Source organism: Prinia subflava, chromosome 5 (assembly GCF_021018805.1).
Source record: "Prinia subflava isolate CZ2003 ecotype Zambia chromosome 5, Cam_Psub_1.2, whole genome shotgun sequence".
Classification (NCBI taxonomy): domain Eukaryota; kingdom Metazoa; phylum Chordata; class Aves; order Passeriformes; family Cisticolidae; genus Prinia; species Prinia subflava.
The window spans coordinates 51,728,672-51,748,989 of NC_086251.1; the positions used below are offsets into that span (position 1 = coordinate 51,728,672).

A 20,318-nucleotide genomic window follows, 5' to 3' on the forward strand; every position below is an offset into this window, starting at 1 on the left:
GCAGCTTTTGATGCCAGTTCAGCATCAGAGCAGCACAAGTTAGCACACTGTGTGCTCCCAGACTCAGCAAGGCAGTTGAATTTCTGTGCAAGCACAGAATAATATTTGAAGGATGGAGCTGAACCACATCAAACCTGAAAATGCATCCCAGTGCAATGGGCTGTCCTTCTACAGGACAACTTTTGCAACACTGCAGGTCTTCACATCACCAAGGGATTAGTGTGTAATCTACAGCAACTGTGGTGCCAAGTTTCTGGACAAATCTGCTCCCACATTTAGCGCCTGGATTCTCCCAGTGGGACTGAAAATGCACAGGAGGCAATGATTTGTCTAATAGGAAAAAAAGGGGGCTAAAGAGAATAATAAAGCAAAGAGAAGACAATGATGCTTGAGGTTTATCTGTAAGGTGGAGAAACAGAGTGGCACTGTTTTTTCAAAGTCAGACACTTTTGCCTTCTTAATAGGATCCTCTCATGTTTTCTGTAGGTCCAGCTGCCCAGCGCCAGATCCAGAATGGTCCATCTCCAGATGAGATGGAAGCTCAGAGAAGGTGAGTTAATCAGCAGTGGCAGAGTTCTAGTTTGTAGCTTGGATGAACATGCAGTCCTTGCTCACCAGTAGGCACTGCTCTTTTTACTCGTATATATTTTAAGCCTGATCTGAATGTTTTCTAATCATTGCTAATGATTCTGTAATGATGTTGAAGGGTGAAGTGAGCCAAAGTTCACACTCTAGGTAAACTCTTTGCTTGGTGGGTATTCAGGAGTCTTGCTGCCTCCAAAAACTCTAAGGGAAGTAGGGAAATTAGTTTCCTGCACCTTTAATGAATAACTGTGAAGGAGCTAAGATCTAGTAGGGATTTACCATGACTGTTAAATGGGTGAGCAGTGATATTTCACTCTGAGATTTACTTTGGGATAGCAGAGATGTCATAAAGGTCAGAGAGCCCCTGCTCACGCCAAGGCAGGTGATACTGCCTCTCCCACTGCCTTCCTGACAAACCTGGTCCAGCTCTTCCTTTAACCAGTGGAAGTCACTGATTCTGCAGACCATATGTAATTCATGTCTCTAGTTTGGGTGTCTATTCTGTACATTTAAAATGTGAGCAGGTTAGCTATGTTAGAATAAACATATTTTATTTATTCTTTTTTGTTTAGAGACAATAAAAGCCCGTTGGGTAGGTATTATTTGACTGCTCCAGGGTACATGGCCCTAGGAAAGCTTCTTTTGCTCCACTGGAGTGGAATAAGACATGCCAGTAGATGCAGTTAGATATTACTGCATCTGCACTGGAGGACTTTCAGCTTTAATTATGCTGATGCATACTTTAAGCATACAGCAGACCTAATTTTAAGCCTAGGGGGGTTTAAACATCTTATAAACAGGAAGGAAATTAAGTTATGGTATCTACCCTGCAAATTTGTCTGTTTAAAAGGTTTTTAGAGATCTTTACACAAATGTTTAAAGAATCTCTTTTTAAGTCAGAGTGTAATTTGTCCTCTCTTGTACTTTACTCCTTGCATACTCCTTAAGTAGCCTTGTGCCAATCCCAGGCTTTATTTAGTTCGACTGAAATAAATTTGATTTCCTAAGAGTTTAAGAACTTCTACTTTTAGCATGTGTGGGAGGGTGCATTTGGCACATACAAACTGCTTCTGACCAAGGGCAGAAAGGGCTGGTATGAACCCCAGTGACTTTAAGTGGCAAAGGCTAACCCCTGGTTTGGATTTTTGTACCCTGCACCTCAATCTGTTTTGCAGCAGCTCTAGTGATTTGGGGGTGTTTTACCCATATTTCTTTCCTGTTCTGTCAGACTGGAATTTTCCAGCTTGGTTCTCTAGATAAACCAAGAATTTCCCACAGATTTAATCAGGAAAATGTATTTATCAAGTTGTTCATCATAAAATTTTGCTAATAAATGCCAAGTTAAGGTAAGGCACGATATGCTCAGGAAATTCTTAGTACATGTATTAACAATTGAAATTTTAGCAGTGCAATTGATGCTGTTGCATCCATAACAATCAAAAAAGAGCTAAGGTATATATTGAAGTAAAGATTTTTATTTATTTGGTTTAATGTGTCATAGCTTAAATGGCACCAGTTGAATGAACCAGCTAAGACTTTCTCAAAAGTGATTCACCTCTGCACATATGATAATTTTCTCAGAAACCTGCATTTTTCTAGAAATTGCATGGATTGCATATCCTGAACATAAAACCACTTTAGGATTGATCCTTCCACAGCAAAATTACTTATTTTCCTTTCCCATATTTTGAACTAGATATGATGCACAGAAAACTTGTTTTGCAAATCAAGATATTCTTTCTTTTCCACATGATATAACTTTATTTTTATGGACCACTTTTTATTTTAAAAGCTTCTATTGGTATATAAATAAGATAGAATTGCTCAGCATTGCAGACTCTGGAAAGTATAAGTAAAAATGTAACAGGGAGGTGTCTTAAAATACTGTGCAAGGAGTCAAAATAGAAATGTTGCTTAGAGTTGAGCTTGCTTTACTGTACAGACCGTGAAGTAAAGCTGTTGAGAAAAGAGAAAACGGCACAGTGAAGACTGGTCTAAAGATAAATGAAACTAATTAGGGTAAATCTGACCTAGAAACTGTGGAAGAAAATGGTAATAAATTTATTACCAAGTACTTCAGCAAAGTCAATGTAGAGTTGTATTTTAATGTTGTTGAAATCTTTAGTCCATATCCATGCACTTGCTGAGAAGCCTGGCAAGCAGTCTGGTTTTTGGGTGTCGGGTTTTTTAAGGGGAGCCAGGTGAGGGTGGGTTTGTGGCGGGGTCAGGGACATCCCTTCCTGCAGGAGCATCCAGTGGGCAGGAGCAGACCTCTGCTGCTGGGCCCTTGGAACTGCACATCCCTGCAGAGCTGCCCGAGGCTCTCCCCGCCGGAGCCCAGCTGGCAGCTCCTGCGGGAAGGAGCAGCAGGGCAGGGCTGTGATGGGTTGGCAGAGGGGGCACAGCCGTGCTGGGGGTGCTGGTGCCACAGGGACAGCTGTGCTGGGGCTGTCAGCTGGACTGGCCAGTGCCAAAGAGGGCTTGGATGTGCCCCTGGACAACAGAGGCTTTGTACAGGCAGCACCAAAACAAAGATGAAGCTTTGCTGTATTTTCATTCTAATATGCTAATATTCTACAAGTGGTTTGGGCTCTGATCCATAAAAGATTCTGGACTGTGTCATTTTGAATATTTCCTTCCCTGGAGATATTCAAAAGCTGTCTGGACAGAATCCTGGGGATTGCATCCTTCAGGGCATCCTGCTTGAGCAGGGAGGTTCAACTAGATGGCCTCCAGTGCTCTCTTCCACACTTATTCAATGCATGATTCTGTGATTTTATGTGAAAAGCCACTTACTCTTTCCTTGCAGTGCTCATACACCTCAGGTTAACAGCATGCATGTTTGCTGTGCTCTGCTGGGCATTGGGCACTGCCTTTTCCTTGTGCAGAGCCACTGAGGAGTTGTGTTCAATGGATCAACCAACCCCTGCAGTGTCTGGTGCATGCAGGGCAATGTCCTGGTGAAGCTTCCCCGTGTGTGAACTGGCACTGCTGCGGCCAGGGCAAGGGAAATCACACCCACCTCCATCTCATGGGGTCAGCTCTCTCCCCAGACACACAGTGCTTCTCAGGGTATGAAGCTTTTATTCAAAATTACAAGGAATAACTAATGACCAAGGGTTTTTTCATTGCTATTTTAGACAAGTGATGGAGCAACAGCAACAGCGCCAGGAATCTCTGGAAAGAAGAACCTCTACCACAGGCATGTATCAAATCAAGCAGATACAGTCTCTCCCTGACTGTCTTCTCTTGCTGTTTGTTGGGGTTTGTGGGGTGCTGTACAAAAACTAGACTGCTAAAAGTGGTTATAGTCAAAATTACATTTTAAAGATCAGATTTGCTGCTAGAGACTTACATGCATTTGGGCATGGTTGCTTTGTTTTGCAGAGGCTCAGGTCTGAGGCATGCAGGTGGAGCTAGTCAGGTTTTGCACTTGGCAAAACTTGTACAGCTGAGGGGCATTTTAGGTGTACCAAGGGGGCCTGGCCATGCTTCTCCCACACCCCTGAGGAGAGCAGGTAGCACAGCCACCACAAGAGTGGCTCCGTGTTTCCAGAGGATGTCAGCACCAAGGGGTTGATGTGCTGGATGTGCTCAGGCTCTTCCCATTGCTCTGCAGCACAAAACAAACTACAGCACAGAGGAAGGTACAGCTCTAGATGCTCTTCATGGGGGATTTTGTGATCAGGATGTCTTCTGTGAACTTAATGGAAAAAATGTGTATATTTAATGAGCTTACAAAAATCTATAGCATATTAAGTTGCACTAAACTGAGAGAAGGGATGACAGGAATAGTTTATAGCCTCAAAGTATGGCTTTGCCTCTCTGAAAGGAGGCAGAATAAGCAAGCCAAGATGGCCATCTTGTGTTTGGGCTTTAGTTTTGGGTAAGTTTTTTCAATTAATCTGGCCACATAAGTGAATTATTTTTCCTCAGCTGTTAAACCTTTTGACTAGAAACCAGCTCAGACACACATACATGCCTTTGGTGACAGAAAGAGTTGGACTCTTGTTTCAGCAGAGGTTAGCGTGCTGTTCTGTATGGGGAACTTAGCCAAAATCCTGTCTTGGCATCCAAAAGGAATGGGACATGTCTCCTAGGGGCTGCTGGCTGTTCCCTCTCTGCCTGCAAGGTGGCCATCTCTGTGTTCAGCCTGTCCCTTCCACCTGTCCCCGGTGCAAAGGTGATGCTCGTGATCCTGACTCAGATTCACGTGGGGTTTGGAGGAGCCTCGCTGGCACCAGAGCATGCAGCCCATCCCGTGCTGCCAGGGTTCTGCCCTGCACACCCTTCCAGTTCTGCTGAGGGCTGGAAATCCCCAAGCTGGTGCCTGCACCATCTCCTCTTTGCTTTGTTTGAGTTTCTGTTTGCGTTTACTTCACGGTTCCTTTTCCTCCGTTCCACTTTGCCGTGGTTTCGTTCCTTCCTGCGTACCCACCTTATTCTTTTCATTTGTCTTTTCTGTTCTTTTAGTTTCCACCCTTCAACCAAGCATATGCTCTCCCCCCTCTCATCCGCAGTCTCCTCCTCCTGCCTCTAGTAACTGCGGTGCTCCTGCCTCTGGTGTTGTGCTCCCCCCTCTTCCTCAAGCCAGCGCTGTCTCTTCAGCACCCCTTGTCCCTGAGCCCACTGGTCAGTCCCCTTTCCTCTCCCAGCAGAGGGCCAGAGAGCCCTCGCAATTCCTGCACAGGCACTCGGCCTCTGAGCTGCCAACAGCCCCGGGTTCCTCCCCGCCACCCTGCCCAAATGGCAGGGCTGCCATGCCAGGCATCAGGCGAACCTCGCTGTCTCCACCGCCTCTCCATCCTTCCCATATCCCCTTTCCCTCTCACCAGCCTCTCAGGGGCTCTTCTCTTTCCTGCTCTCCTCAGTCTTCTTCTCCCTCTGCCACAAATGCACCATCTCTGCAGAGGGGTGACATCCTGCAGCCACGTGGTCCCACCATCCTGCCCATCATTCCTGTCCCACCTGACAGGGTCAAGGCACCCACAGATAAAGCAGGGTGGGACACCTCAGCAAATGCACCCCCAGACGGCCATCCCGAAGAGCAAATTGCTTTAGGCTCCCCTGGAACCCAGGTGAAAAGTGTGGATGGGTCCTTTTTCCCACACCTAGGAGCTGCCCCCTGCTCCCCGCTGCCCACCATCGCCAGCCCCCCCAGCTCCTGTGGCCAGGCTCCCTCCCCGTCCTCCCATTTGTCATCTTGTCCTGCACAGCAGCGCTGTCAGCCCATGTCACACTGTCTTCCATTGCCTCCCCCTCACGCTGCTGTGTCTGAGGTGGCTATGCCCAGGAGGACCCCTCCTTACATGACATCACCAGCCATTGCCCACTCGAGTAAGTACTGCTTTTGAATGAGTAAAGCCTGTGTAAAGCCTCAGCTGTCACCTGTTCAAAAAGCTTGGTTGGCACTGCCCCTGACCAAAAGAAAAAGGGCTGAGAGACCCAAAGCTGCTCCTGCTGTATGTGATTTCTGAAACTGGGGTGGAAAGATACCAAAATACTTCGGACTGGTCCAGGGACCAGGCAAAAAGTTAAGAATTACAGAACCAGAACCCTGTAGCTGGGGTGTTGCAATACATATTCCTACTGTATTGTCCTAGACTTAGATTTTTGTCATTTAGCGGAGTCAAATTGTTTCAAAGACCTTCATATAGAACCTATTTTCAGCTGGTCCAAATGTAGTGGATGGGCTCTTCTGAAGAAGAAGGTTTCTTATCTGTGTAGGAATATTGGTAGAGGTTGTGATTTTTACTCTTTTTGTTAAGTGGTATTTGTGCTACCAGGGAAACATAGAACATGGATTTTGTTTAAGATGCCCAGAATCCCCTGTGGTTGTGCAATTTATTTAATTCAAGAAACTCTCGTCCTGGTATTTGCTGCATTTATAGTTGTGGGCTTGTCACTGTAACTATTCCAGCAAACCTTTCTTATTGAAGGCAGATCAAGGGCTTGGGTCTGGCCACTTTGTAGATGGTCTTGATTTCTCGTGCCTATCTAAAGCCTGCAGAGTGAGAACAATTTGCAAGCAATGGCTATTTGCAACTCAGAGCATATGTTTTGTGACTTGGATCTATTCAGGTTTATAACCACATATAATGCTAAAGTGGTGTGCCTAGAAAAGGAAGAAAACTAAGACATTTCCTTTTACTTTCTACTAAAAGTATTGCTGTAACCAGTGGAGGCTCAGTCCTTCAGCTGATGTAAGTCCTTGAAATCCACTTAGTTCAATAAAGTTATTTTAAACTCACATCACTCCATTATTTTGACTCAGTTCAATTTTTGCCTGAGGCTGCCCTCTAATTAGGTGGGTGTAGTTTTGCAATTACAATTAAATGTACCCACAATGAATTACTAGCTATTATGTTCATGAACGAAAGAGGGCTTGAAATGTTTAAAGTATTTCTAATAGCAGCTATGGTTCATTTCAAGAATGGAATTGGGAGTGTGAAATAATGGCAGAAGTAACCACAGAAATAAGGCAGTATTATAAGAAAACCTAGATAAGAAGAGAAACAAGCTGTTAATGTTAAATATGGTTTCCAAGTATTTCTCAGTCAAAACCCGCCTGTCTTTCAAAGTAACGCTTACTGAACAACTGAAGCTGTGAATACGTAGCAAGAGCAGCTTGTTCTGACAGAGTGTACACGGGGAAATACCCTTGGGGAGGTGTATATGTTCAGCTGACCTGCTACAGACAGCTAGAACACTGCAGGGCAGTCACCACCATCAGCCCTTCCAGCAGGCTGCTGCTGAGAGGAGCTTTGCAGAACCTTGAGGTACTTGGAGCTGGAGTCTCCCCCGGTTATTTTGCAAAACTGGCTGAGGGCACACACCTTCTGCGTGACAGAAAGGAGGATGTGTCGCTGTAGCCCACACTTCTCCTGAAAAGCTGATGTCAACCAAAGTCCATGGAGTTTGTTATCTCCATATAGAAAGCTGTGGGAGAAGCAGAGGAATATGCCACCTATGAATTGGGAAGCATTGTCTGTGTTCTGCTTCTGACACAGAATGAAACACTAGCCCAGCCAGGGAGAAGAGGAGGGAGCAGACTGTCAGCGACAGGGTCTCTCAGGAGGACACAAGTGTAGCTGACTGACCACTGATACAAGCACCTCTTCCCATTCTTCACGTGCACGGTGCTCCCTTGCACTGACCACTTGCCAGGCCGTGGCGTTGTGACCTTGCCTGTGGGCTGGAGGAGATGGTGCTTCACGTCTGATTCCTGTTCTCTGCATTTCAGGCCCATCGCTTCCACCTGGCCACCCCAGTGGTGCTGCTGTGATCCCTGCTTCATCTGGGGGGCCCCCACCTCCGCCACCCCCCCCAGTCCCTCCGCCACCCATGGGAGCCGCGCCGCCCCCGCCGCCCCCGCTGCCGGCTGGCGCTGGCCAAGGGGCTGAAGATGGGTCAGTGTCAGGGCTCGCAGCAGCTCTGGCTGGTGCCAAACTGAGGAGAGTCCAGCGGGTAAGGAGGTGGCACTGGGACTCCCAATGGGCTCTTCTCCGCTGCAGGAAAGCCTGGCACAGCTCGGTGTAATGCTCTGCAAACCCAGAGTGACACATGCTCCAGCTGACCATTGGCTGGGCTTTGAAATGTGATTTTGCAGTGCAAATAAAGCTGAGTGGGAAATGTTGGGTGGAGTTTATGCTCTTCAGAATGTATGAGTTAGCAAATGGCTGTGACTTCTCGCATTGCCAGGATTTCATTACTTCAACATAGTCCACCATAGTGCTTTGTGGTATTGTTTCCACTTGTTTTAAGTGGTTAAAAGTACATTATACTTACAAAAAAACCCAATGTAGATTGTTGAGGCCTGGTCAGTGGCTGTCTACTTAGGTAAGAGTTGCTTAACCATGCAATTATGAACAAGCAGCACTTTGGAGTTTTTAATCATTTGCCTGTATATTTGCATCACCCAGATCTGTCTTGGTTTTAGTAATATTCCTGTGAGTCTTCTTCCCAAGGCAGGACACAGCCTATCTCTGGTTATCTCTGGGCTGTGATTGTGATCACTGTTCTTAACACTTGGGAAAACTAATCATTAAGGGCATGGTTGTAAAGCAAACCTTTCATTAATTCCAATCTTGATTTCTCTCTTAAGCCAGAAGATGGTTCAGGAGGGTCCAGCCCCAGTGGGGTCTCTAAGAGCGATGCCAATCGAACAAGTAGTGGAGGAGGCGGAGGAGGACTCATGGAAGAAATGAATAAATTACTGGCAAAAAGGTTTGTACTTACACCTCAAGTACGCCCCATGAGATCTGCAGAAGATTGTGGAAGAGGGTGCTGTCATTTTTGTGGTTAGCAGTAGGTGTTTCCTTGCAATTTGACAGGTCCTGCATAGATGTTGGTCACAGTGTTGCCCAACTTTAATGCAAGAAGTGTTGCATGGGAAAAATCATCTGCCTTCTCCTAGTGTAAGATGCTCTGGTTTTAGATCTAAATTTTTTAAAGTTATAAATAGTGAAAGAAAGAGATGAATAAAATAATGAAGGGTAGATACAGTTATAAGGTGCACAGAGATGGAGTTTTTAAATAATGTTGTCTTAGTATAGAGACAGTTTTCAGCTCAAAAGATTTGATTTCAACTTTCCTCCATGTCCTGTTCATTTCAGAAGAAATCCTGAGCATAGACTATGGGTGTAATACTTTGAAAAGTATTAAGGAAATACACAACACTCTAAAAAGTTCCCAGCAGTATAAAATAGCAAATAGGTAATATTCTTCCAGAATTAAAATAGGTTGACAGCTCTTAATAGTTTTTTAGTGGTTCTTGGCCTGCTGTGTATCAAGAATGACCTTCCCTAACTGGAAGTTGTCTACAGGCAAAGTAAGTTTTGGTGACTTAGATGTTGAGGTAACTAGCTCTGTTCAAGCAAGCAAGCTGAATGGACATCTCATATGTTTGGACATAGAAATTCTGCACATTTGTGTGGTTCTAGTCTAAAGTGTACTCCAGTATGGCTTTTGGCAGTAGGATTTTGTGTCTTCAGGTATTTAGGGTCGATTTCCCCTGGTATCTTAGCAAAAGCACTTGCTCTGCCACAAGCATTATGCTGCCTCTGCTGTGAAAATAAATGAGCTCCAAATCCTTTCCCAGGGAGCTGATAGCAACAGAGTTGTCCTCTAAATTTTTCTTCACAAAGCCATGGAAGTACCTGGAAATACAGAAGTGCAATTCAAGGGTTCAGTCTGGGCATGTGCTGTTAAGCTGATTCTGAGAGAATTCCTTTTGACTGTAAATTCCTTTTTATGTGTGATGACATAGGGAAAGGAAGAATCTGGCATTCTGTTTCAGGTTGTACTTACCTACCTTACTTGCCTATTATTACCAGGAGGTAAAAAAAATATTGGCTTGGTTTGGTTTTAAATTGAGCATGTTCAATACAGAAATCAGAGTTATGAGCATGGGATCTCAGGGGCCCTTTTCTGAGCATTAAACCCCATGCTCAGAAACAGGGAATATGTCTAATGCTTGGTAAATAATGGAGGAAAACATTTCTGAGAGCTCAGATGCTATAAAATAACACACTCTAGATTCACTGAGCCCTGTGAGAGCAGCCCTTTGCCTGAGGACTAAAGTGCAAACAGAATAATGAACCCACAGACCACTGTCACTCCCAGCCCAGTTAAGTTTGTTGGAGGATATAAATGTAACACTGTTCTCTCACCCTGGCAAATATTTCCACCACTTACATTTGTAATAATCACAATTTCTTTTTGTTAGAAGAATCAAGTAAATATTAGAGAAAGACCAAAAAATCATTACTGATCTAGTAATACAGTTGAATTAATGCAGTTGAATATCTGGAAATAATTCCCACAGAGCACTGTGGCCCACAGACACATACTGCTCAGTTTGTTTGGGTTTTTTGCCAAATTTTCATCAAATCCTCCAAGTTGTGTATCCAGTGAGGCTTTTCTCAGAAGCCTTTCTTAGTGCTTTCTGGGATTTTTTTTTTCCTGAGTTGAATTTTGTTCACTTCAGAACCAAGACTAAATGAAAAACCTATCATATTGGTGTTTTAAGAAACATCTGCTAAGGGTAATGTTCACAGGTGGATGAGGGTAAAGTTCAGCACAACCAAAGTCCACGTGGAGACTTGAGCTGCAGTTCTCCTAATGGTCTAAAATGGGAAATTGGATTTCTAGACCCTCAGCACCTGGCCCACTGAGTACTGCTTAGAACCTAAATAGGGCTTAAAAATCAAGAATTTTGTTTTCTTTCCATCATCCAGTTTGGCTAATGCCCAAGAAGTTTTACCATGCATTTTTCAAAAATAAACAACCAACATCTTTTTTTGCTGTCATATCTACTTGCCCCAGTGGATGGATTGCAGCTCTTTGCCACTTCTCAGAGAGTTTTGCTCCTCCTTGGGAAGCAGAAACGAGTGTGGGTCTCAGGTCCTCACTCAGCTTCTGTAGGGAGCTCCAGCACTGCTGGTCCTGGTACTACTCAGGAGCTCTGCTGCCTTTGAAGTGGTTTTGAGACAAAAATAATCTCCTGTTGTTCACCAAGGGCACTTGAAAACCAGGCAGGTGAGCTGGTTTCCTGATTCCTGATCTCCCACCAGAGCTTTCCCACCCTGGAGGGAAGAAGGAGTCTTGGCTGAGCAGAAATAGCCCAATCTTTCCCAGTGAGGGTGGACCTGGCTTGATGGGCTTTTTTGAGAGTTTTCCCATCATGTGGGAGCCCTGCTACAGCCCTTTGTCTGTGCGGGATCAGGGATGTGGGATATGTGGCAGGTGACAAACAGACACTGGAGCTGGCTGAGGGCAGTGTCATCACTGCAATGCCCACCTGAGCCATCTGCTGTGGGCAGGGATGGTCCTCAGAAACCCCTGATGGGGGATGAGTTGTTCCTGCTGTGTAGGACCCAGGAGTCAGGACTTCTGAACCCTGGAGAGAAACCATCCTTTTCTCACGCAGTTGTGTACCCAGCTCTGTTTCATCCCATTTCTTTATGCTGTGTACCCTGCATTCCTCTGTTAAACACCATCTCATAATATTGCCCCTCTCCCTGAGTTGTATCGCTGGGATCTGGATTCTTCACCTCCACCCCAGTCCTACACAACCAAACGCATCCAGCCATTGCTATGTTCTCTGGGATGAGCTAAATAAATAGTAACCCCCACCAAAGCCTGAATTAGTCTTCCTGTGAGGATTGTTCCTAGAGGGTTGACTGTGTCCTCTCTCCTGTTCCTTTGCACAGGAGGAAAGCAGCGTCACAGTCAGACAAGCCGGCTGACAGAAAGGAAGAGGAAAGCCAAAACGTAAGTGAAACACTCCTCCCTGCTGTGCTCTTGCAGATTCCTGGTGAGCCAAAGTCCTGTGCTCATTCACTGTGTCTGGCAGGCAGTAACAAGCAGTGCTGACCCAGGAACAGATGTGCACATTTGATCCAGAGCCGAATGTAACTGCTCCCACCTTTCCTGGGAACAGCACCCTATAAACAAGAACAGCTGCTTTATTCATAGGGAGGGCATTGCCTAAACCATGTTAATGAGCTCTATTTCATGGTCTGATCCCAGTGTTGTAGGGAACAGGAGATTCTTGCCCTGTAAGAAGGTGCATTGAACCTTCTGGCAAGCTAACTTGAGATAAAGTTCATGTTTCTTATTTTATGTTTGAGGCTTGAGCTAAGCTAAAGTGGACCATCAGCCCTGAAGTGTAACTTTGGATTGCCAACCTCCATGCAAAGCTAGAATCAGCTCACTTCAGACCCCAGAGTGCACAGAGACCATGCCTGGTGGAAGAAGGGAAAACAGTGTATTAATGATTAGATTGTGCAGAAGTCAAAATATGTGACCATGGTAGCTACACTAAACTGAGATAGAATTTGGACAAATTTGGGGGACTTTGATTAATTTCTCTTCCATAAAAGCAATTATACCAGGTTTTATTTGACTCTGTAGATTGAGTTTTGAGTTCAACATGCAGATGAAAACACTATTTTACCTGTTGAACTGGTAAAGGGTGGAAGATCTTTCCTGTTTTAGGAGAGGGCAGGATTTGCACTGTGTCCTTCCCAGTGTGCTGCTTTTCCAGGCTGCTGCTCATTCAGCTTTCCTATTGCTAGCCAGTACCCTCGTGAAGGCTTTCTGCCACGGCTGCAAGGTCACAGAGCATCCTGTGTGCCTCATATTGCCTGCGTAGAGATGTTCTCTCCAAAGACAAAGCTGTTCAGTAGGAAATCCATTAAAACAGTCCAGGTCTTGCCCCAAGCAAAAAGGTTTGTAGGAAGAGCAGGAATAAGCACTTTTCTCTCTTTAGGGAGAAAAGCAGCTATTTTTTGCACGTTCCCCAGGGCATGCTTCAAGCGTGGAATTTGCATGTTGAACCCGCTATGCAACCATTGCTCCTAATCTTGCCCCAAAGCTGGTTTTGAACCATACACTTGGAGATGAAAGGCACCATTTAGCTTCTAACTTGCCAGCCTCTGCTTTCTGTCCCTTATTCTCCCACCTTGAAACTCTTCTTTAGTTTATACCCTCAATCAAAGTTTTCAATAGCACCAATCTGTTTAGAAAAGTGTTTTGGAGAGCATCTGTTTAATTTGTCTTGAGTACATTTCATGTTCAGGGTATCTTCTTTCAAACTGGGTACAATGCCATTTTACAATGAAGAGCTGATGCTTTGCCTGAGTATGTTTTGAGGGTTGCTAGATAATATTGTCATGCCAAATATATGGATGAAGGGTTTATGATCTGTCACTCATACATCCAAGATAAAAGAGTCCAAATCTCTGATGAAGTGTTTAGTCTTCTACTTAAGAGGAGTACTGATTGATTTAGTTAGATATTCTGTTAGTACCTGAACTCCTCTCTCTGGTACTGGTGGCTGTCCTGAGTGAAAGACTGGGATGTGAGTAACTCTTCCTTTAGGTGGCTCGGTCTCCATATCTCAGAGAGTTTCTGAATTTGGGAAGTGGATGGTTTGTATTTAGACAACAGCAGACAGCACTTTAAAGTGGTTTCACCTGCTTTGGTGTATAGAGATGAGAGGGATTGAGTATAATCATGAAAAGGTGTCCACATTAACTAAAATAAAAAGGATGTATTGTGGCATCCATTTTTTCTGAGAAAAGTTAAAGTTTAAATGGCCTTGAGCCCATACCTTGGCAACAGTGCCTGTTGGACAGGGAGGAAATTTACTTTTGTATGTACCACATGTGCTGCAGCTGTCTTCAGAGTAGAAGAGGACTCTGCACTTCATCCCCAAAACTCAGTAACATCCTGTTTTTCTCTTTGCAGGATGATGCTAGCACCTCTCCTTCAACCAGTACACGAGGCTCTGCCCAGCAGCAGCAAAATTCATCAGGTATTAAGTTAAACTGCTGGCATTTCTTTCTGGTAGTTGTCTTCTTAATCTAGTCTTCTCCACCACCTCTGGACTCTGGATTCATTGTCCTACTTCTGAGTGCAGCAGCAGTAACTAACAGAAAGATTCCCAAATACCTTTTGTTTTAAAAACTGTACTCAGCAAGAAATTATGACTTTTACATGCTTCACAGTCAAGAAAATTGCAAGACAGGCAGTTTAGTTAGACATGTAGCTGAGGATCTGTGTATTCAACATTACACACCTATATCTTTTAGGAGAAAAAAGCTGTATTATTTTACTTTATGTAATGTAGATGTCCTGATGTATACAGGTGGGGTTTGGATATCAAACTGCTATTTTTCCTTAATCTAATAGTTTGTTGCAATAAGGCTGATCCTGAGAGTTCCTAGATGAAATTGGTTGTCCTACAATTAATTGAAATAACTATATCTGAGTAGATGAGCTGCAAGCACTCACATTCATCCCTGCGTCAGTCTTGGTTTTCACGCATTCTGAGAGAAGTCTCTCCCAAGGGAATGATTATTTAACCATTCCAGCTTCCTTTTGGAATAAAGCCATGACTTGTGTGCTTTGCAAGGGAAGGGGAGGAAGCCAGGAGAAAGGTGTACGTAAATGATATCTAGAGATTTCCTGGGAGTGCCTGTAATTCTTTTAAAAGGCTTTTTACGACCTCACAGAAGAGCAAATCCTTGTATATAAAGTTGTCAAATCTCTGCAACAGTTAATTTTAGGAGGAGACTGGGATGCTAGGAAGCACTTTCAGCAACAAGGGTTATGTAGTACAGCTTTTTGGGAGTGTTCTGTGAGATAGATGTACACAACATTAAATAAATTCTCTGTGGAGATTTGCATAGTGGGGTCTTACTGCCCTTTTTTACATACACCCACATTTTCTGCCAACTATGCAAACAAAAAACATAAGACTTCATAACTTAAAATATACATAAATATTGTACTGAGTAAAGTAAGCCTTGCAGCAATTAGTCTGTATTTCCTAATAGAAATTATTTATGCTTTTCTTCCTACTAGTTCAATTTCTTTTTAGTATTGCTTAACTACGTGGTCCCTGATTAAAGAGATCACTAAGCAGAATTTTGCCAATGCTTTCCCAGTAATGTAGGCAAATGCACTCATTCAGCAATCTCATTTTCCTGGTTCTTTTCCTAAGTCACTCATCCTCACTGAATGAAAGCAGCTGTATAAGGCAATCAACTTCAGGATATTTCTATTTTTAGAGCAAAAATAATAAACTGACTTTTCATGTTTGTTTTTCAGACTCTGGGAAGAAGCCATGGGAAAGGAGCAATTCTGTTGAAAAGCCTGTATCTTCATTACTTTCTAGGTGAGCTGCACGGGCTGTCCCTGCGGCTGGCCAGCAGGCGGGATGGCCCTGCTGTCCCTGTGGCACGACTCATGTCTCGTTTCATTCCATTGCTGTAGAAATCCATCCGTGGTGAAGAGCTGTGAAGCTAAGAGCCCCACACAATCCCACGTGTCTTCTAGGTACTGGCTAACTGCCTGGCTTCTTAACTGTCTTGGCTTGTCCTTGGGCTCATCCCATCGCTCAGTGCTAGTGTTCGTCTCCTGCCGTGTCTCTTGCTCATTCTCTTGCAACCTGCTTTGTCTGCTGCTGCACAAAGTGTGAAGGTGTCATGTCAGAGGTTTCTTCCATGGAAACAGCCCCCTGCTCACTTGGGCATTGCAGATGTTAATCATGCTGGAACCAACAGTTAAACCATCTGTGTGTGTGTGTGTGCCATGTGGAAAGCAGGTTTTGGAACATCGTTCTACAGCAGGTTCATGGTGACACTGCCAATAGGTGAAGCTTTCATTGCCCAGCCTCTGCAGAAGTTAAAAGGCAAAAGCAGAAATGATCTGAAGAGCTTGCAGCTGGGATAAGGGAAGTTATTCTTCTACCCATGCAACTGCAGTGGGTGCATAAGAAAGGAGAGTGAAGCTTGGTAATAAAATCAAGGTGTAAAAAGGCCCCACCACAGACACATGGGGTACAAAAACTAGCTGGTGTCAAAAGCCAAGAAACCTGAAGTAGGACTCCAGAAGTCCTGTCAGTCAGAACAGCCAAGCTTCAGGATCAGCACCCATGTTTTTAATCACAGAGACTGAGATAAAGTTCGATGTTGGGCAGCTAGAGAGGCTTGTTTCCCGTGCTGGTCCAGGAGCACCCCGTGTCACTGGACACTGAGATGGATGGATAAGCTGACTAAGGAGGTAGAACACAGGTTTACAAATGTTTAGTATTTACTGCAAACAGATGTCCCTATTTTACATTGTTAGGTATATGAGAGTGCGCTGATAGTCTGGAGAGAGCTAAGTTGCCAATGGCAACTATCTGCACATACTTGCTGCTTTGTTAAAAATGCTGTAACATGTTCTGCCCAAACATTCAGAGGGATGCATCAGTGTTACTATAGCAAAATACAGTTTTGCCAGCTCTCCTAAAACCAGTGAAACATGCTGGTTCAAGGAAATACATGAGCTTCAAATAGATAGAAGATCATTCTTCCTCCTTGCAAATGGAAATTAAACATGGGCTATTTAAAGCAGCCATCACATTTCAGTAGCTATCTTTTATAATGGCATTGCATCCTGAGAGGAAGAGTTCAGTGGGAAAAAAATGCTTTCCTGGTTTAGCACCTGGATGGTGCTCAGTAGTAGTAGTGCTTGCTTGAAAGACTTCTGTAGGGGTAGCAGGACAGGTTTCTAAAGCTATCAGGGGTGACCTGTTTCCATTCCTGATCAGTTTGATGGCATTTGGATCTTTCTTAACTCTATTAGCTTTGGGATGCTAGGACAAATGTCAAGATTTACAAAGGAAGGTTTGCAAGACCAAGCAACCCTCCTGAGGCAGCAGCATCTCCACCAGCTCCCAGTTTGGGCTCCAAAGATGATGCCAAAGTTATTTGAAGCCTTTGTGTAGCATGGTTAGTTTTTTAAATGTTTTAGAGTTACTGATTAAAAGAGAAAGGCAAACAGCTTTTGGTTCCTTAATTTATTTTATCAGATGTCATCATGGCTCAGCCCACTGACTAATACCATGCAGAAAGGCTAATAATGCTCAGGTGCACTAGCCATTAAGCCAGACTGGTTATGTTTCTGAGTGAATAAAAAATGGCTGTGATACATAACACTATCAACAAGCCCCACTTGACTCATTCAAGTCTTCCAAGAAAAGGATTAATGGGTTATTATTTTCTCAATAATATTTTTCTAAGCTGTAATCTACTATTACTTTAGCACCCAGTCAAAGCCTAGGTTGCCAGCACAGGGCTGCTGTACAGTAAAGGGGCTATGAGAGAAAACCAAACATGCAGCTTGCAAATTGCAAATGCTGTAATAAAACACAGTGTTCAACAGGCTTTATCCCCTCAGCATTTTCTAATCTGGAATCGCTGAGATTCCCGACACACACACAAAAAAAAAAAAAAAAAAAAAAAAAAGAAATCCACAGCATCTTTGAGGGCCAGGCTGTGTATGCAGGAGCAGTGCTGCTCTCTGGCTGCCAGAAATTCCTCAGCAGCACAATAGGGAGCCTCCTGTCCAGCACTGGAACACAGGCACTCCTGCTCCGGGGTGGATTTCATCCACACCATCAGGTGGGTGCAGCTCAGCACACATGGCAGGGAACTGACTGGCTTTTTTATGCTTTTCTTCATTTTCTCAAGGATGAAACCAGTGAGCAGCAGCAATGATGTGGCTATGGATGCCTTAGATTTTGATCGAATGAAACAGGTGAGTGAAAATGTCATTTGCACTTTTAGAGGTTTGGCAAGCTACCCATTTTCCCCCATGCATGCGCTGTACAAGCAAAACGGCTGTTCAGTCTTCTGATTTCCTCTATAACTAGGTGCCTAGAGAAGGGCTAGCTGGTGAGCAGCAAGAGAGCACAATCTCACTGCTATTTCATCATTATGTCTGCACAGAAATGTGCAAGTAAATATGCCAGCATCTTCTGCATCCGTGCCCGGGAGTGCAGACATAGCTGTTAGCAGTGCTAGGCTCTGACCAGCAGTGGAGGTGGGGGACAAGCACAACCGTGTTAAACTTGCATTTTCTTCCACCAGTTAGAAGGAAATTCTGAGCAGCTGACTTGTGTTTTGTCTCATCAGGAAATATTGGAGGAAGTTGTAAGAGAGTTACACAAAGTGAAAGAGGAGATAATTGATGGTAAGAAAGAGAAAAATTATTATTTTTCTCATCTTTATGACTAATTTTCCATAGATAAGATGATAGGAACTGCAGAGAGTTCCCTGGTATCTTCAGACTTCTCTGAGCAGCTCTGATTTATACACACATTTGAAGAACAAGCATCTACCTTATCTGAGCTCTGACCATAACACTGCATTTACATCCTTTGTTATGCTGTTGATGAGCATTTTTACCACCAGCCTATGAGAAATTCACTGGCAGGTGTTTCTCACAGGTGGGAGGGTGAGAAAGGGCCTGCCTGTAGCCCATGGCACATCAATTTATCACAATCAGCAAGCGTGAAATCACTTGTAACTTGCCGGCCACACAGGTCCGGGATGAGGAGGGGACAAAGGAAGCTAACTGAAAATCCTTCCCAAAAATCTTCTGTACGTTTCCTATTCTTGAAGAGTTAGTTCAGACTTTCACTTGATTACAGCTTTCCAAATAACCACATATTTTTACAATTCATTGAAAAGTACAGCAACTGTACCAAATGTATCTACTTTTTTATAAATTGCTCTGCAGTTTACAAGTGAAGGGATTTTTCAGGGCCATTATTGAAATACACAGCAAAATTCCCATTTGAAGGCCACATTAGGGCATACAAAGATGCATGTCCACGCCCTGCTCTCCCCACCTTAGATTGACAGGGAAGGGGAAAAAGAGGAGACTGTGAAACAGCTAAAATCCATTCCCTGTGCCCTTGCCCTAGATCTGTGTGCTCACAAAGCCTCGAGGCAGTTTGCAGTTGGAGAGACCCTTGTCCATACGCTACTGTCCCAGCAGCTTGGCCCTCAGAGCCTCCCTAGTTCATTCCAGTGCAAAACAAGGCGTTCACATACACCACAGATGCAACTTCTTACAGTAGTACTGCAGTTTGCAAGCCAGCAGCTGACTGCTTACCCTTACTCATCCTTTTGCCCTCCACTCATCCTTTTACCAGCGTGTACTTTCTGCAGCCTCTGTACGTAGTGTTTTCCATCACCCTGGATGTAACTTGATGCACTAACTTTCTGGTTTGGTTTTCTAGCCATACGGCAGGAGTTGAGTAGAATCAGTACAACATAATGATTGCAAAGCATTTGGACGGTACTAAGAATGCTAGGAAGATTGGATCATTTCTAAGTGTACCAAGGTCATGCAAGATGGTGAGAGAGGACACCGGCACTGTCTTTGTTCTTACACCCTTTTTATTAGCAGACTCAGCACACTTTGAAGCTTGCTGCTGCCTTGGATTCGCTTCATTTTACAAGTCTTAATCTAAAGATTATTAAATTTTAAATTTCTGGATTTTTTAGATTTCATCTGACACTGCACATTGGATTTGTCAGCCTTTTTTGTATTTTGTATTTGCTTATTTAAATGTATTACCTTTCTTTTTAGTAGTAGATAAGAACACACGTGAACCATTTGCTTTTGATAGATGACTTCAAAGTAATTTTACTAGTAGTCTGCAATGTAAATGAAGATCCTTTGCCAACAGAAATGTATTGAGGCATCACCAGACGAGAGAGACATGTTTAGTTGTCAGCCAACAAGTTCTTTGTCTCAGAGTTATCACAATATTAAAAAATGGTACGTCAGTGCATCACAGTATCTGTGTTCATATTGGTAATAAACTGTTTATTGTCCACACGGCCCTGCCTTTCTTTGTTTCATTTGTCCTTGAGCTCCTGTGCTTCTGTGTCACCTGGTGGTAAGAGGAAGGTGACTGAGACTCACTGTGGGGTGGCAGTTCTGCCTCCTTTCACAGGTAGATGTGGCCCTCACCTGCCCAGTGCTCTCGCATCGCTGGCTGAGCACCTGTCCTGCAGTCAGGCTGCCACAACCTCAGCAACCTTTTGCCAAAGCAAGTGAAGAACAGTGGCTTAAGGCTCTCCTCAGTGCCACCACATCTCATGCTGTCACTGGAAAAACACAGGTCCTATCATCTGCACTCCTGCAGATTTGCAGTAATACAAGGGAGGTGTTTATGCAGAACAAGGCTACCAAAGGTATTAGGTGGATGCAGACTGAAATCCCAGGCACAGCACTGCTGACTAGGGACTTAAGGGGAGTCATTTGTTAATGGTGTGCACATCTTGAGCTTTACTGGTACAGGACACTGAACACTTAACAGTGCATAGCCAGTCATATCATCCAAGCCATGCAATTGTTTCCTTTACAGCCATTCTTCCCAC

General features: G+C 44.1%; 2 protein-coding genes across 6 annotated transcripts in view; both read left to right on the top strand.

Annotated features, from left to right (window-relative positions):
* EVL (Enah/Vasp-like) overlaps window positions 1-19,773 on the top strand; it is a 142,159-nt gene extending 122,386 nt beyond the window's left edge. For 2 of the 5 annotated variants that reach the window (XM_063399355.1, XM_063399354.1), the window contains exons 4-14: window positions 487-550; window positions 3,726-3,787; window positions 7,829-8,052; window positions 8,690-8,811; window positions 11,799-11,859; window positions 13,840-13,906; window positions 15,205-15,271; window positions 15,370-15,432; window positions 17,613-17,679; window positions 18,057-18,114; window positions 19,169-19,773. In XM_063399355.1, the coding sequence (XP_063255425.1) occupies window positions 487-550; window positions 3,726-3,787; window positions 7,829-8,052; window positions 8,690-8,811; window positions 11,799-11,859; window positions 13,840-13,906; window positions 15,205-15,271; window positions 15,370-15,432; window positions 17,613-17,679; window positions 18,057-18,114; window positions 19,169-19,206 (893 nt within the window). In that variant the 3' untranslated portion in view covers window positions 19,207-19,773. The remainder of the gene's footprint in view (window positions 1-486; window positions 551-3,725; window positions 3,788-7,828; window positions 8,053-8,689; window positions 8,812-11,798; window positions 11,860-13,839; window positions 13,907-15,204; window positions 15,272-15,369; window positions 15,433-17,612; window positions 17,680-18,056; window positions 18,115-19,168) is intronic. The other 3 variants (XM_063399357.1, XM_063399358.1, XM_063399359.1) reach the window with 3 other exon arrangements.
* LOC134551582 (ena/VASP-like protein) lies at window positions 3,794-6,475 on the top strand. Its single transcript, XM_063399360.1, has one exon. The coding sequence runs from the start codon at window positions 4,833-4,835 to the stop codon at window positions 5,937-5,939; it is 1,107 nt and encodes a 368-aa protein (XP_063255430.1). The 5' UTR covers window positions 3,794-4,832; the 3' UTR covers window positions 5,940-6,475.
* Window positions 19,774-20,318: the final 545 nt, after the last annotated feature.

Excerpts from the sequence above, each read along its gene's own strand:
- LOC134551582 (XM_063399360.1), top strand. The coding sequence starts at position 4,833 with ATGCAGCCCATCCCGTGCTGCCAGGGTTCTGCCCTGCACACCCTTCCA.